This window comes from Natator depressus, chromosome 20 (assembly GCF_965152275.1).
Source record: "Natator depressus isolate rNatDep1 chromosome 20, rNatDep2.hap1, whole genome shotgun sequence".
Taxonomy (NCBI): Eukaryota; Metazoa; Chordata; order Testudines; family Cheloniidae; genus Natator; species Natator depressus.
Genome location: NC_134253.1, coordinates 24,605,046 through 24,619,077, shown reverse-complemented (window position 1 = coordinate 24,619,077; position 14,032 = coordinate 24,605,046). Strand labels below are relative to the sequence as shown.

Genomic DNA, 14,032 nt, shown 5'->3' with positions numbered 1-14,032 from the left:
TGGCTCCTTCCCAGCCGCTTGAGGCTCTGCTGGGAAGCTGGAGGGGGGATTGCACCAGCCTTATCTCAAGGGGCTTCAAAGAATGGTCATTAACGAGGAGGGTGGGTCTTGAGCAGGGGTTCTCAAACTGGGGGTTGGGGTCGTGAGCTTATGACATGGGGGGTCACAAGCTGTTGACCTCCACCCCAAACCCTGCTTTGCCTCCAGCATTTATAATGGTGTTAAATATGTAAAAACATGTTTTTAATTTATAATGGGGGGTTGTCCCCTTTCACATAGGAAGCCTCTGAGTGCACCAGGACAACAGGTTGAGAACCCCTGGTCTTGTGGATCAAAGCCAACAGTAGGAGGCAGGACTCCAGGGTTCTCTCACTAGCTGAGGGGGGAGTGGTGTCTAGGGGTTAGAGCAGGGGGGCTGGGAGCCAGGACTCCTGGGTTCTAGCACTGGGGGGTGGGGGGAGCAGGGCCTGGTAGTCAGAACAGCACAGTGGGAGCCAGGACTCCTGGGTTCCCTTCTTAGGTGGGGCCGTGGCTGGGCCTCGCAGACTCTGGTTTTGCCTGGGCCGGAAGGGCAGGCTGCAGCTTCTCCCGCTGCTGTCTCTGCCCGCGCTCGCCTGCAGCAGGGCTGTGAGGCGTCAGTGATGGGGTCGTGAAACACGTGGGGCCCCGTGTGTGTCCAGGAGGGGGTTATGTAAGTCTCTCTGCGCCCGTGCCTGGAACTTGCGTCTGCCCCAGCGAGGGGCTGGGGGGGCTCATTAGTGCCGACCCGCTCAGCCATGTGTCTCCAAGCTGCCCAGCAAGGCGGTGGGCACCAGTGCTGATCTTAAAGGGCCAGTGCCCTGCTCATGGCTATTTCCTGTTAGTGCATGAGAGGGTGGGTTTCAGAGCTGGGGTGTTGACTCTGCCCAGTAGGGCCTGCTCTGGGAGGGGAGTGGGGTCGAGGGGTTAGGGCAGGGAGTCAGGACTCCTGGGTTCTACAGCCATCACTTGCAGGGGTGCCGGGCTGCCAGAACAGTATCAGCCCCCCTCCCTTGTGCTGGGAGTGATGCCTCCCTTCCCCTCCGCGCTACCCACCCCACTGCCCAACCCGGCACAAGCTGCCCCCTCCTCGCTTGCCAGCCCATGGCTTTGCAGACAAACAGGAAGGGGGGTGGGGGGGACTGCAGGCAGGTCCATGTGCCAGGGAGGAGCTGGGAGAGGAGATGATGGGGGAAGGGGGGGGTTCAGGCCTGGTACTGAGGGGGGGCTTGCATCAACCTCCGGCTAGGTGCTGCCCCAGTGACCCCTGCCAGCCCATGTGTGGGGAGGGGTTGATGTGTGTTGCTCGGGGGCAGGGCTGAGCTCACCCTGCCCTAGGCCACCAGCAGGGAGCCCCCAGCCCGCATTGTTTCCAGAGGGCAGGGCAGGGCTGATGGGGGGGGGAGGGGGCAGCTGGGTGCTCAGCCAGGTATGTGCTGGGTTTGCGCCAGCCCCTGCCCACAGGCACAGCAGCTGCCTTGCTCGTTATGGTTGCGATCATCACCCCACTTAGCAGTGCCCCAGGGCCCTGCTCGCTTGGGTCACACCTGGCCAGGGGCCGAGGGCAAGACCCAGCACCCCCCTCCCAGGAGTCCTGGCTACCAGTCCACCCTTGCTCCAACCACTAGACTCCATTCCCACCCCCTGGCCAGGGAGAGAACCCAGGAGTCCTGGCTCACAACCCCCCTGCTCCAACCACCAGACCCCACTCCCCTCCCAGAGCCAGGTATAGAACCCAGGAGTCCTGGCTCCCAGTTCCCCCCTTACTCCAACCACTAGACTCTCTTCCCTGCCCCCACCCCGGCCAGGTATACAACCCAGGAGCCCTGGCTCACAACCCCCCCATTCTACCCACCAGACCCCACTTTCCCCCCACCCCCCCAGCTGGGGAGAGAACCCAGGAGTCCCGGCTGCCCTGCATTTCTGGGAAGGGGGGTTGCAAAACTCTGGAGAATGTGCTGGGTGCTTTGGAGACTCCCGGCTGGAGCAAGTCCATTGTCTGGGCTGTTTGCCTACTGAGGAATCAAACCCTGGAGGTGTTGACTTGTCAAACAGAGCTAGGGAAGAAGCTAATACAGGAGGGAGGGAGCCGGTTGCCTCAGGCCCCATGCGTGGGGGGGGTTCTGAGAGGACAAAGGTCAGAGGGGTGGGCACTGAGGTATTTAAACAGCAGCCCAGGGGAGTGGGGTCTCTTTAAGCAGCTGCAATAGCTCCTTGGTGTCCCCCTGCCAGCTCCTGGAGGTCCCTGGGTGTCTTCACCTGCTTAGCAGCCAGCTCCTCCCCAGGCTCTGTCTCCTTTTGCCCTGCCCCAGGAGGAGAGTGGGGGTAGATTTGCTGCCTTCAGTTTAATTTCTCCTCCACCAGTGTCTGATTGCAAAGAGACCCGGAAGATCCAGACAAGGTCAGTGCAAAGCTCCCCCAAACCCGAGGCCCCTGATGTGGTGGGAATGGCGGGTGGGGGTGTGAGGTGCGGAGCAGACAGTGGGGACTTTGGGGTGGGGGGAGTGAGCCTGTATTGGGATCTCCACAGACACCCCCTCTTTCCCCACGGGGAGCTCTGCAGACCTGGCCCTGGGCTGAGCTCCTTTCCAGACTGGAGCCTTGAGCCCTGCCTGTCAAGTCCCAATCCTGCAAAGGATTAGGTGTCATTACGGTAGCGGCCAGGATCAGAACCCCATTGTGCTGGGGGCTGAACAGTATTGGGTGTATTACGGTAGCACCTCAGAGCCCCAGTCATGCTGTACATCCCGGGGGGGGTGTAACTGATGTCAGTAAGTGCCCCCCACCCCACCAGTCACAAAATCTCCAGACAGGAGCCGAGGAACATGGTCACCTGAGGGCTGTTTTTATTGGCCCTCTGCTGTCGCAGCTGCTGGAGCCGGACACTTTCAAGCCTTTTTCTGTAGCTAGCAGGGCGAGAAACTCCGGGGAGCGTCTGCCCATCACATGACTCCGGGAGCTGAAGCTTGAAGGACAAAAAGACCCGAGATCAGAAGAATTGTGGTTAAAACAAGGAGTCTCGGAGCAGTTGGGCTGGTTTGAAATGGGCTGCAATAAAATCCCAATAACGAGTATGAAAATCATTCGGGGGCTCAGAGAGATGACAGGCCTGGCAAGACAGTGAGATCATGAATCTGACCCCTGTCGCCCACAGATAGACCCCTGCTAGGTGTTAGAATACTTCGGGAATATTTTTCATAATTTCTCTTTAACTATTGAAATGTGCTCGTTTCTTGTGGTTATCAGACTGGCTGAGCTGGGAATATGATGATAACGGACGGGTTTAGTGGTGGCTGTTGGCGAGCTTGGGAATATGCTGTTAATAGTGACAATCGAATTATTCTTGGAAAGTTTAGTTAGTTGAAGCTTTAAAAATTTACCACTTTAAACCCCCTCCCTCACCTGGATACATTTTGTAACGTCCCTTTGTGGAAAATGGTTTAAACTGGGAGCCAGGACTCCTGGGTTCTATCCCAGCTCTGGGAGGGAATGGGGTCTAGTGGTTAGGGGCTGGGGGGAATGGGAGTTGGGATTCCTGGATTCTGTTCCCAGCTCTGGGAGGGTGAGTGGGGTCTAGTGGTTAGGGATGGGAGTTGGGATTCCTGCTTTCTGTTCCCAGCTCTGGGAGGGTGAGTGGGATCTAGTGGTTAGGGCTGGGGGGAATGGGAGTCGGGATTCCTAGATTCTGTTCCCAGCAATGGGAGGGTGAGTGGGGTCACCTGGTGGTTAGAGTAGGCGGCTGGGAGCTGTGAACAGAACCCAGGAGTGCTGGCTCCCAGCTGCCATGTGTCCCCCTCCTACTCTAAGGGGCTAGACCTCCCTGCCCAGCTCTGGGAGTCTGATCTAGAGCTCAGAGCTGGGGGGCTGCAGGGTGGGTTCCCTGCTGTATGCAGACCCCCGGGTCACTTAGCTCGGCTGGGAAAGAAGGAATGCTTTTACAAAAGGCCCCTTTCCCCTAAGGCAATAATTGCAGGTGCCTTTTAAGAGCCGGGCAGGTGCGGCTGTGATGACATGGGGGACAGGATCACAGACTTGCTGCCTCATTTGTATTTTCCCCAGCCTCTTTGCATGCCACTTGCCGGCTGCGTTTGCTCTCTGCCAGCTATTTCAGCCACTTCCTCGATTTCCATTGGGGTCCCGATCTTAGAGGTGGCTGGAGTCTCCCAGCCTAGGGAAATGACCCGCCCCGATGGGCTTACACCCCATTTTGACAGAGGGGCGTTAAGAAGGCAAAAGTTGCTGATCGCCCGTCAAATTCCCTTGGCTCAATCTTGCCTCTATGTTTCCCTACGTGTAACTCTCTGGCTCGGGAACACGCCAGCCGCCCTCGGCCCTGTCTTAACCCAAACCCTCCGATAACGTTGGCCTTTTCATGGCCACCTGGGCTAAACATAGGGCCTGGCCTTAAAATCTCCATCCCCGGTGCAAAGGAAGGTTCTGGGCTCCTTGCGAAAGGCAAGACAAAGAGGAGGAGCGGGGTGGTGTCTTGTGAGTGGAATTTCTTTCTGCAAAGGGCTTTCAAACCTTGCTGGGGGGCGGGGGGGGGGGGGGAAGCAAAGCAGGCTGGGGAGATTAATAATGAATTAGCCGATTCCTGAGCAGTCCAGAAAGGAGGCCGGGTCTGAGATCCTGGTGGGAATGGACAGACTTGCCATGGGCTGAGTTTCTTTTTTCTTTTCTTTTCTCCCCAATTTCGGGCAAACATCTGGGGGTGAGGGGGAAATTTACAAGGTGGGAATAGTGACTCTGAGTTTACAGGCGGGGGGGGGGTCTCTTTCGCTGAGGACTGGTTAACATACAGTGAGTTACTAGTGGGTTACGTGAAGTCCCAGAGACTCCACATCCCCCCGCCACCCTGCAAGCTGCCTGGGTAGCGCCCCTCCCATCCCCCTCTGTGTCAGGGACTCCCTGCCCCCCATGCCTGGTGCTCTGTGACCCTTCCCCCAAGCCAGGGGCTGTGTGCTCCTCCATTATCCACTTCCACCCTTACTGGGGTCCACATTCTGCCCCCCCCCCTCATGCCAGGGGTTCTCTGGGCTCCCCTGTTCCCTCCTTATTTGGATTACGGGAGCCCCAGTCCTGGCCAGGACCGCACTGTGCCAGGCGCTGTACAGACCATGCCAACAGACAGGGTGTACGGGGGAGGTGACACAACCAAGGCTCTAGCGGGGCCACACCTGGCGTGCAGGTGGGTGGCACCAGGCTTCCCCTCCCAAAGCGAGGACGAGGGTCACCCCCAGGGCACAGGGCGGCCCACCTGACCTCCTGAAGTCCCTTCCGCCCTTTCCCGTCTCTGATTTCTCTGGCCCCATGGCCATCGCTGTCCGTGTGTCTCTGCAGGGCCCGTGTCCCCCTCACCACCCCGCCATGACCGTCACCTACACGGCCCGCGTGGCCAACGCCCGTTTCGGGGGCTTCTACAAACTGCTCCTGCTCTGGCGCGGGAGCATTTACAAGCTGCTGTACAAGGAGTTCCTGGCCTTCTTCGCCACCTACCTGGGGCTCAGCCTGACCTACCGGTGAGGGGGGGCCCTTTGCACGCGCGTGTGCCCCTGGGCCTGGGCACAGCGGTGGGGGCGTGCCCCTTGCACACACGCTTGTGGCTCTTTGCACATGTGGGTGGAGAGCAGGCCCCTGGACCCTCGCACGTTTGCGTGCCTGCGCTCTCATGGGGGGGGCGGGGCGTGCATCACTTCGCACGTCTGTGTGGCCGCCCCATCCCCGTGCGCGGTCTGTGTGGAACCCCACGGGCGAGGGCACCGACCTTCTTGCATTTCTCTCCCTCCTGCCGCAGCTTTGTCCTGGCCGAGGATCAGAAACGCTACTTCGAGAAACTGGTGATTTACTGCGACAACTATGCCAACCTAATCCCCGTCTCCTTCGTGCTGGGTACGAGCTGGGACCCCCACGTTCCCCGCCCAGCCCTCGCGTGAGACAGGTGCCCTCCTCCCCCAGGCCCTTTGCCCTCTCCCAGGGCAGGCACTGTAGGGTATATGTCCCTACTGGATCCCCCCTGTGAAAAAGTGCTGGGAGGGGGGCAGAATGCCCCTCTGGGCTGTTTGTAGCACCATGAGGGGGGATGGGGGGCTTGGGCTGTGGGTGGGGGCTCAGCTCTCCCACCAGGGAGGGACCAGCCGTGGGTTCGAATCCCGCTAGGCCCCTCAAGCCAGGGCTGGGACCCTCCAGTTGAATGGGGATGAGAGCGAGCGACTCCTGCTGGCCAGCTGGGGAAGGGGCACTAATGGAGCCTCTCCCAGCCCCATTGGACCCCGCTGACCTGTCTGGGTTTGCGGCTTGTTTTCTGTCGTTCCCCCCCCGGCAACCCCGGGCAGGGCTGGGGGCCAGGATGCCGGGGTTCTGTGGCCGGCTCGGCCCCAACTCTGTTTCACCCACGCGCCCCCCCTGGGCAGGGCTGGGGGCCAGGACGCCGGGGTTCTGTGGCCGGCTCGGCCCCAACTCTGTTTCACCCACGCGCCCCCCCGGGCAGGGCTGGGGGCCAGGACGCCGGGGTTCTGTGGCCGGCTCGGCCCCTGACTCCAGGGTTTGTCCCTTTGCGTGCAGGCTTCTACGTCACGCTGGTGGTGAACCGGTGGTGGAGCCAGTACACCTGCATGCCCATGCCCGACCGCCTGATGTGCGCCATCTCCGGCACCGTGCATGGCGGGGACGAGCGAGGCCGGCTTTACCGCCGCACCCTGATGCGCTACAGCAGCCTCTCGGCCGTGCTCATTCTGCGCTCTGTCAGCACGGCCGTCTTCAAGCGGTTCCCCACCATCGACCACGTGGTGGAGGCAGGTCGGTGCCGGGGGGGGCGCGGAGCTGCAGGGAGCAGGGCGGGGGCTCAGCAGGGGGCGCTGTCCCCTGGCAGGCAGGGCTGGCCCCAGGGGGCGCTAGGGGGCGCTGTGGGGCAGAGAGCGGGGCGGGGGCTCAGCAGGGGGCGCTCTCCCCTGGCAGGCAGGGCTGGCCCCAGGGGGCGCTAGCGGGCGCTGTGGGGCAGAGAGCGGGGCGGGGGCTCAGCAGGGGGCGCTCTCCTGTCCCGATCAGCTGGGAGACAAAATCCAGGGCCCCTCGCGGCCAGTAAAACGCCACTGTCACTTCGCATTTGAGCTGCGGGGGCGGGTTGAACCCCGGCGTCCTGGCCGGCGTCCAGCACCGGGAATTCCTTACCACCTCCCTAACTCCCTCCCGCTGCTTCAGCTGTATCCAGATCTCACTTCACGGCCTGATCAAAACCTTGGCGCGACCGTGCAGCTGTGAAGCAGCCTCCGTGCCAAAAGCAGCTGCATCTCGGCGCTGGGCCAAGGGTCCCTGGATAAACAGTCCCTGCTCCACCCCAGAGGTGGCTGCATCTCGGCGCCGGGCCAGGGGTCCCTGGATAAACAGCCCTCCTGCCCCACCCCAGAAGCAGCTGCATCTCAGTGCCAGGCGAGGGGTCCCATTGTAGCATCTGTTTAAAGGGTGGGGGGACTGTCCAGGGAGGCTGACGAAAGGGGCGTCTAATCGGGGGAGGGGCAAGTGGTAACAATCCCCCCCCCCGCGCATTGAGGCTGGGGCAGTTTGTGCCCCAAGGGTCCCGGGAACCCCATGTGCCTCTCCTGCTCCCCCTGGTGGCCAGACCTCGCAGAGACGTGTGAGTCCCCGTAGCTGGGGCCGGAGGGGCTGCGGGGCGCAGAGGCCGCAGGTTTGGTCCCCGGCCTGGGTTGTGGGGGCGGCTGGGTGACCCCTTCCTCTCGCCCGCAGGCTTCATGACCCGGGAGGAGCGCAAGAAATACGAGAACCTGAGCTCGTCCTACAACAAGTACTGGATCCCCTGCATCTGGTTCACCAACCTGGCGGCCCAGGCTCGCAAGGAGGGGCGCGTCCGGGACAACTGCGCCCTCAAGATGCTGATGGAGGTGGGTGGAAACGGAGGTGGGGACCTGACTGGGGACCTCTGGGTTCTGTGCCCGGCTCGGGGTGTGGGAGCCCCGGATGCCTGGGTTCTGTGCCCGGCTCGGGGTGTGGGAGCCCCGGATGCCTGGGTTCTGTGCCCGGCTCTGGATGGGGTGGGAACCCTGGCACCAGGGGTTCTGTGCCTGGCTGTGGGTGGGGAGGGGGGTGGGTCAGCCCTGGCCACCTGGGTTCTGGGCCCGGTTCTGGGTGGGGGCGTGGGAGGCCCGGATGCCTGGGTTCTACCACTTGTCCTACCTGGTTTGAATCCAGGCCCTGGTGGTGACTGGCAAATCCAGGGCCTCATCTGCCAGGTAATGAGTTTGCTGGGTCTCTGCTCAGCCCCCGGCTGGCTGCGTTCTGTCAGCACTAACTGGGGGCTGATGGGGGAGACTGAGCCCTTCCCAGGTCTAGAGGGGACCCCAGTGTGGGGAGACACCTTAGTGGTGGTGGGGGCTCTGCTGGGGAGGGGGCATTTCGTGGGGATGCCCCGAGTCTGTCCCTGGGGGGCTGTCGAGCTGCCCCCCCAGCAGAGATCTGCCCCCCCTTTCCCCCCACAGGAGCTGAATCACTTCCGTGCAAACTGCAGCATGTTATTCCACTACGACTGGATCAGCGTCCCCCTGGTCTACACACAGGTGAGCTCCGACCCCATGGAGTGGAGGCTGGGGGAGCCCGGACACCAGGGTTCCAGGCCCAGTGCTGGGATGGGGAGGGGCAGGGCTGGGGAGCCCGGACGCTGGGATGGAGAGGGGAGGTGATGGGGAGGGGAGGGGCAGCCCGGATGCCGGGGTTCCAGGCCCGGCCCTGGGATGGGATGAGGAGTGGAGGGGCAGGGCTGGAGAGCCTGGACGCCGGGGTTCCAGGCCCGGCCCTGGGATGGGGAGGGGAGGGGAGGGGAGGGGCAGGGCTGGGGAGCCCGGACGCCAGGGTTCCAGGCCCGGCGCTGCCCTGACTCTCTGCCCCCGCCCCCAGGTGGTGACCATTGCCGTGTACAGCTTCTTCGTGGCCTGTCTGATCGGGCGTCAGTTCCTGGACCCAGCCCAGGGCTATGAGGGCCACGACCTGGACCTGTGTGTGCCGGTCTTCACCCTGCTGCAGTTCTTCTTCTACGTGGGCTGGCTCAAGGTGCGGGGCGGGGGGCTGTTCTCTGGCTCCTGGGGGGCGGGGGCAAGACAGGGGTGCAGGTTTGGAGCTGGCAAAGGGGGTCAGGCAGGGTATGGGGGTGGGAAGACTCCCAGAAGGGGTTGGGGGGGCAGGAAGCTGGGGGGAGGGGCGGGACTGGTAGGGGTGTTGGGGGGGCAGGACTGGCAGGGGTTTTGGGGGGGCAGGGAGCTGGGGGAGGGTCTGCCCCCCCACTCCAGTTGAGCCCTGCTCCCCACAGGTGGCTGAGCAGCTGATCAATCCCTTTGGGGAGGACGACGACGACTTCGAAACCAACCTGCTGATTGACCGCAATTTCCAGGTACCTCCCCCCACCCCCACCCCGCTGCCAGCCCCATAGACTGTGTGGTCCTGACAGACACCCAGCAGGGACCCTCCGCCCAACTTAGTGTCTGGCTCCAGCTCACCCAGTCCGTCTGGGGCAGAGCCAGGGATAGAACCCAGGAGTCCTGGCTCCCAGCCCTGCCCCCGCTCTAACCACTGGCCCCCACTCCCCTCCCAGAGTGGGGGCTAGAACCCAGGGGTCCTGACCCCTCTCCTGCCCCCCAGGTCTCCATGATGGCGGTAGACGAGATGTACGACGACCTGCCCCTGCTGGAGAAGGACCGTTACTGGGATGCCTCCAACCCCCGTGCCCCCTACACGGCGGCCACTGTCTTTCTGCTGCACCAGCCGTCCTTCCAGGGCTCCACCTTCGACATGACGTAAGCCTGGGGGGGCTCCCTTGGTAGGCCCCTGGATCACCAGGATCCCAGGGGCACTTGGGCATCTCTGCTGAGGTCTGACCTAAGGGGGATGGGATGGTAACGATGCCGCCCCTTCCTGGAACCTGCTTAGTTCGGAGCCTCCCACCCCAGAGGTGGCTGCAGCTCAGTACTGGGTGAGGGAATCCTGTATAGTGAGGGGCCGTGCCCCACCCCAGAGCTGGCTGCAGCTCAGCGCCGGGTGAGGGACCCCTGTATAGTGAGGGGCCGTGCCCCACCCCAGAGCTGGCTGCAGCTCAGCGCCGGGTGAGGGACCCCTGTATAGTGAGGGGCCGTGCCCCATTCCAGAGCTGGCTGCAGCTCAGCGCCGGGTGAGGGACCCCTGTATAGTGAGGGGCCGTGCCCCACCCCAGAGCTGGCTGCAGCTCAGCGCCGGGTGAGGGACCCCTGTATAGTGAGGGGCCGTGCCCCACCCCAGAGCTGGCTGCAGCTCAGCGCCGGGTGAGGGACCCCTGTATAGTGAGGGGCCGTGCCCCACCCCAGAGCTGGCTGCAGCTCAGCGCCGGGTGAGGGACCCCTGTATAGTGAGGGGCCGTGCCCCACCCCAGAGCTGGCTGCAGCTCAGCGCCGGGTGAGGGACCCCTGTATAGTGAGGGGCCGTGCCCCATTCCAGAGCTGGCTGCAGCTCAGCACCGGGTGAGGGACTCCTGTATAGTGAGGGGCCGTGCCCCACCCCAGAGCTGGCTGCAGCTCAGCGCCGGGTGAGGGACCCCTGTATAGTGAGGGGCCGTGCCCCACCCCAGAGCTGGCTGCAGCTCAGCGCCGGGTGAGGGACCCCTGTATAGTGAGGGGCCGTGCCCCATTCCAGAGCTGGCTGCAGCTCAGCGCCGGGTGAGGGACTCCTGTATAGTGAGGGGCCGTGCCCCACCCCAGAGCTGGCTGCAGCTCAGCGCCGGGTGAGGGACCCCTGTATAGTGAGGGGCCGTGCCCCACCCCAGAGCTGGCTGCAGCTCAGCGCCGGGTGAGGGACTCCTGTATAGTGAGGGGCCGTGCCCCACCCCAGAGCTGGCTGCAGCTCAGCGCCGGGTGAGGGACCCCTGTATAGTGAGGGGCCGTGCCCCACCCCAGAGCTGGCTGCAGCTCAGCGCCGGGTGAGGGACCCCTGTATAGTGAGGGGCCGTGCCCCATTCCAGAGCTGGCTGCAGCTCAGCACCGGGTGAGGGACTCCTGTATAGTGAGGGGCCGTGCCCCACCCCAGAGCTGGCTGCAGCTCAGCGCCGGGTGAGGGACCCCTGTATAGTGAGGGGCCGTGCCCCACCCCAGAGCTGGCTGCAGCTCAGCGCCGGGTGAGGGACCCCTGTATAGTGAGGGGCCGTGCCCCACCCCAGAGCTGGCTGCAGCTCAGCGCCGGGTGAGGGACCCCTGTATAGTGAGGGGCCGTGCCCCATTCCAGAGCTGGCTGCAGCTCAGCACCGGGTGAGGGACTCCTGTATAGTGAGGGGCCGTGCCCCACCCCAGAGCTGGCTGCAGCTCAGCGCCGGGTGAGGGACCCCTGTATAGTGAGGGGCCGTGCCCCACCCCAGAGCTGGCTGCAGCTCAGCGCCGGGTGAGGGACCCCTGTATAGTGAGGGGCCGTGCCCCACCCCAGAGCTGGCTGCAGCTCAGCGTATGTATAATGAGCAGCTTTGCCCCACCCCAGAGCTGGCTGCAGCTCAGCGCTGGGTGAGGGACCCCTGTACAGTGAGGGGCCGTGCCCCACCCCAGAGCTGGCTGCAGCTCAGCGCCGGGTGAGGGACCCCTGTATAGTGAGGGGCCGTGCCCCACCCCAGAGCTGGCTGCAGCTCAGCGCCGGGTGAGGGACCCCTGTACAGTGAGGGGCCGTGCCCCACCCCAGAGCTGGCTGCAGCTCAGCGCTGGGTGAGGGACCCCTGTACAGTGAGGGGCCGTGCCCCACCCCAGAGCTGGCTGCAGCTCAGCGTATGTATAATGAGCAGCTTTGCCCCACCCCAGAGGTGGCTGCATTCCAATCCCTGGTCTCTCCCTTGCAGGCTGCCCAAGGAGGACATGCAGTTCCAGCCGCTGGAGGAGATTGAGGAGGGGCTGGAGCCGAGCCGCCACGTCCCCCTGCACCTCCTGAACCGGCTGCTGTCCGCGGGGCCCGCCCCGGGAGGCTTCGGCCGGCGCCTCTCGCTGCTGCGCCGCAAGAACAGCTGCGTCTCGGAGGCCTCCACCTCCTACAGCTGTCTGTGCCAGGACACGCAGAGCACGGACTGCAGCTGTGGGCCCCCCGCCCGCCGCCCGCCCCTCGGCGAGGGGCCCTGCGCCCCGGAGCAGCGGGGCTGGGAGGGGGGCGAGGAAGCCGGGCACTGGGCCACAGGCAGCCACGAGGAGGCCTTGCCCGAGGAGTTGGGCCTTGCCCAGCGGTCCCAGGTCTCCTTGCTTCACCCCGACAGCGCCGCCCCTGTGGCCGGCGGCTTCCCTTCGCCGCAGGATATGGGGCCCCTCGTGGACACGTCCTTCCTCTTGCAGCCTGGAGCCGCCAAGGAGCCCCCTGCCCGGAGCAGCCCCCCCAGCGCCGGCTACCGCCCCTGGCTGCAGAACCCCATCGAGGAGGAGACCACGGCGTGAGCCGGGACGAGCCGCGCAGAGACGCCCTGTGGCCAGGGGAAGGAGGGGCCAAACCCCAGAGCCGGGTGGCCCCCCATAGCCAGGGAGCGCGGCCCCGACACCTAGATGAGATGGCAGAGAGGCCTGGTTCTGGGCCAAAGGTAGCTGAGCCCAGACAGATCTGGGGCCGCCAGATGAACGGTTCAAATGGGGGGGGCGCTAATTGGGGGCCCATCAGTGCTCCCCCCCCCCATCCCCAGCAACCCAGACCCGTCTGCTTCCTGTCTCCCCAGCTACGGGCAAGGCCCTGGTGGTGCAGCACCCCCTGCTGGCTGACCCGTGCTGGACCCAGCTCCGGTCCCCTCAACTCTCATCCCCGACACAACAGGGGGGGCCCTGCTGCAAACTTCAATCTCGGAAGCATCGTTTCATTAGTACTGGGCTGCCCCGGCCTCTACCCTCACTCGCCAGCCGGGACTGGACATTGGGGGGGCGGGGGGGGGGGGAGGTGGCTGAGATGGGGGGGAGCCTCACCCCTCTGTGGCTGGGGGAAATGGCTCAATCCCTTTTCTTTCACAGTCTGGCTCCTGCCTTTTTAAATATAATTTTATTAAGCTGCTCTTCAGTGGGGTCTTGTGCAGGGGAGGGTGGTGGGGGCATTGCTGGGAAGGCTGGCTGCAGTATGGCAGGAGCAGCTGCGTGCCTCAGTTTCCCCCTCTGCCGCAGGGAACTACTATCATTCAGCTCTCTCGTGCAGGGCTGGTGCGCTCTGCTGGCCAGTCCCACCTCCAGAAACTTAGCTCACGTTTAAAATATAGTGGGCTGGTGAAGGGGGCGGGGTAGCAGTGCAGGAAACACAGGCCAGGGCCTCTTGACCCAGGTGCCACTGCCTCAGTATCCTCCCAGGGCTGCACCAGGGCCGGTGGCCCCTCTTACCAGCCCAGTGCCTCTGGCTCACATTCCCCCAGTGGGGTACGGAGCCTGGGCTAGGACCCTGCTGGAGAAGTGATGTCAGCCTGTGGCTGGACCAGGAACGCCCCGGGGTGGGACCTGCCCCTGGGGGTAGATGAGGGAAAGGTCCTCATCATTAACTACAGCACTGCTCCTGCGCACGCCCCTGTTTTCTCATGTTTGTGCCATGGGGGTGGCAGTGGGGAGCTGGTATTTGGCCCCTGGGGGCAAGAGTAGAACCTGGGGGGGGGGGCCCTGGATGGGGGTGGGCTGGCAGGTTCAGAGCCTGAGCCTAGTTTGAACAGCTGCATCTTCTGCTCTGAGTTGCATCTCAGTGCTGGGTGAGGGAGCTGCATATAAGAAGCAGCTGTGTCCCACCCCAGAGGTGGCTGCATCTGCATATAATAAGCAGCAACTCTCCCAGGTGGTGCTTGAAACCGTTCTCCCTGGGCCCCAGGAGCGCCGGTCTCCACCGGCCGTGCTCAGGGCTTGAAAACCACTCACAGCTGGCAGTAGTCCACGCTGCCCTCACCGCCCTGGGTCGACAGCTCGCGGGGGGCAGGCTAACGTCACGCTCCTAAGAGCCGCTGCAGGGCGTGGACGGAAAAACCCCTTCGCTGGCTGCTCCTGGCTGGTAGCACCCAGACCGGCCCTGAGCG

At 63.8% G+C, this 14,032-nt stretch overlaps 1 protein-coding gene across 1 annotated transcript; it reads left to right on the top strand.

Annotated features, from left to right (window-relative positions):
• Positions 1-5,187: 5,187 nt before the first annotated feature.
• Positions 5,188-12,443, top strand: BEST2 (bestrophin 2). Its single transcript, XM_074935632.1, has 9 exons — positions 5,188-5,537; positions 5,813-5,907; positions 6,580-6,813; positions 7,759-7,913; positions 8,508-8,585; positions 8,923-9,075; positions 9,332-9,412; positions 9,661-9,815; positions 11,864-12,443. The coding sequence occupies exons 1-9, from the start codon at positions 5,329-5,331 to the stop codon at positions 12,441-12,443; spliced, it is 1,740 nt and encodes a 579-aa protein (XP_074791733.1). The 5' UTR covers positions 5,188-5,328.
• Positions 12,444-14,032: the final 1,589 nt, after the last annotated feature.

What these genes read in the sequence shown, in the direction of transcription:
- BEST2 (XM_074935632.1), top strand. Translation starts at nt 5,329, where the DNA reads ATGGCCATCGCTGTCCGTGTGTCTCTGCAGGGCCCGTGTCCCCCTCAC. An exon ending in GGGCTCAGCCTGACCTACCG is followed by an intron (nt 5,538 to 5,812) that starts GTGAGGGGGGGC and finishes CTCCTGCCGCAG; the next exon opens with CTTTGTCCTGGCCGAGGATC. An exon ending in TGATTGACCGCAATTTCCAG is followed by an intron (nt 9,413 to 9,660) that starts GTACCTCCCCCC and finishes CCTGCCCCCCAG; the next exon opens with GTCTCCATGATGGCGGTAGA.